Genomic DNA, 1887 nt, shown 5'->3' on the forward strand with positions numbered 1-1887 from the left:
GAAATATCATCTTTTCCTTTTTTTTTTCTCTCGTCCTTTCTTGCCAATTTACTTAATTATCTGGTTTATAAATGAAATTTTATTGATTTTGTCAATCTAGATTTAAAAGAAAAAGGAAAAGAAAAAGAGCAAAATAAAAAAGGGTATTTTAATTTTAAATGAAATTTGAATTACTTGATCAATTTTAAAGAGTAAAATTATATGTTCACAAATGTTCTTTGATTAATTAAATTTGGAAATTTTTTGATGGAAAAAGATGAAAAGAATAGAAGGAAAGAAACTTAAATTTAATTTAATTTTGAAAAAAAAAAGAAAATCATCCTTTTATACTTTTTCATTAGTAATTTTTAAAACGATCAATCTACATATCACTAACAAATTATTTATTTTGTTAAGTAAACTTACTTTTTCAACCTTCTTCTCATTTCAAATGAAACGCAAGGAATTTTCCCTTTTTTTTTTCTTCATAAAAGTCAATTAAGTTTTTAATTAAAATTAAGCGCATTTAATTTAATTAATTAAATTAATTAAAACACATTTAATTTGTTAAAACTGACGTATTTGCTTCACTTTGTAAATTTCGAAAAAAAAAAGATAAATTCCAGAAAAAAAAAAAAAATTGCGGTAAAATTAAAGTGCTCTTTAATTTAATTAAAAAAAAAAAAAAAAAACTACTTTATTTTAACATGTCAATTGAATCATCTAAAAAGCTCTTCAATGTTCATACATTGATGAACTGATCATCTTGTTTTATGAGAAAAAATGAATTTACCATAATTAACACTAATTAATTAGATGATAAATGAAATAAGTAGAGTGAGAATAGGAGATGACAAAAGGGGTAAGGATGATGTAATTATGGTATAAATTTCAAATAATAATATAATTTTTTTGAAATTTAAACAAAAAAGTTGAGCGGAAGGAAGATTAATTAACATTTACTCAATTCAAATTTCATCCTTTTTTTCCTTAAATAATTTAATGAAATTTATTAAATTTTGAAATGAAAACAAAATTTGCTAATTTCATTTCAATCATCCAAAGGGATATCTTCTAAAACTTCGTTTTTTTTTTTGCATTTTTCCGGAATAATTACTAAAATACCGGATATGATATTATGTTTCATTTGATGAATATTGGAAATTTTCTACCTGTACTATCAATCAATAAAACCTGATAAAATAGCTTGCCAAATTGTTTGAAATGTCCAAAGAATTTATAAAATTTGCATGTCTTTTCATTATTGATCATCAGATCAATTACCCAATGAAAATACTTGACATTAGGAAAAAAAAAAAAAAAAAAGAAAGCAAGAGATATCATTACATTAATTAAATTCGCTAATAATTAATGGTTTAGCTAATGGCTAACTGTGTGTGAATAATTAGTCAATTAATTTCACGATGGTAAAAACGAGTAATGGGACAAATTAATTTGTTATTTGGGTTTTTTTTTTTTTTGAAACTATCCAATATATGAATGGATAAGTTCATGGTTATGCAAAAAAAAAAAAAAAAAATGTCACATTAAATATTATTAAATAATTAATTCATTAATTTCAGACTAGATGACTCATTAAATGAGTTGATAATTAATGAATATTGATGAATTAATATTATTTAATGATAGCAATGTAATGAAAATGAAAATTTGAAATTTTAATTTATAGCTGGAAAATGAACCACAATTAGCAGCAATACATTATTGTACTAAAATTGATCCGGAATCATTGGAAAGTGGAACTATTTTACGTAATATTGCTTGGCAACTTGTCAATCGTTTCCCGAATTTGGTCATCCCGAAACTTGCATCAGTTACATTCTTAGCACATCAGGTATCTTTTCATTTATTCCACTCACCTGTTCCTTTTTTTTTTTTTGCATTATT

At 23.1% G+C, this 1887-nt stretch overlaps 1 protein-coding gene across 1 annotated transcript; it reads left to right on the forward strand.

Annotated features, from left to right (window-relative positions):
* Window positions 1-829: 829 nt before the first annotated feature.
* LOAG_15147 (hypothetical protein) lies at window positions 830-1834 on the forward strand (the record flags this gene model as incomplete). Its single annotated transcript, XM_003150639.1, has 2 exons — window positions 830-841; window positions 1670-1834. Coding segments are annotated over 2 exons (177 nt in total), but the record flags the coding sequence as incomplete, so codon positions are not given.
* Between the last annotated feature and the right edge of the window lie 53 nt (window positions 1835-1887).

The sequence above is a fragment of the Loa loa genome (assembly GCF_000183805.2).
Source record: "Loa loa unplaced genomic scaffold supercont3.161, whole genome shotgun sequence".
Lineage (NCBI taxonomy): Eukaryota > Metazoa > Nematoda > Chromadorea > Rhabditida > Onchocercidae > Loa > Loa loa.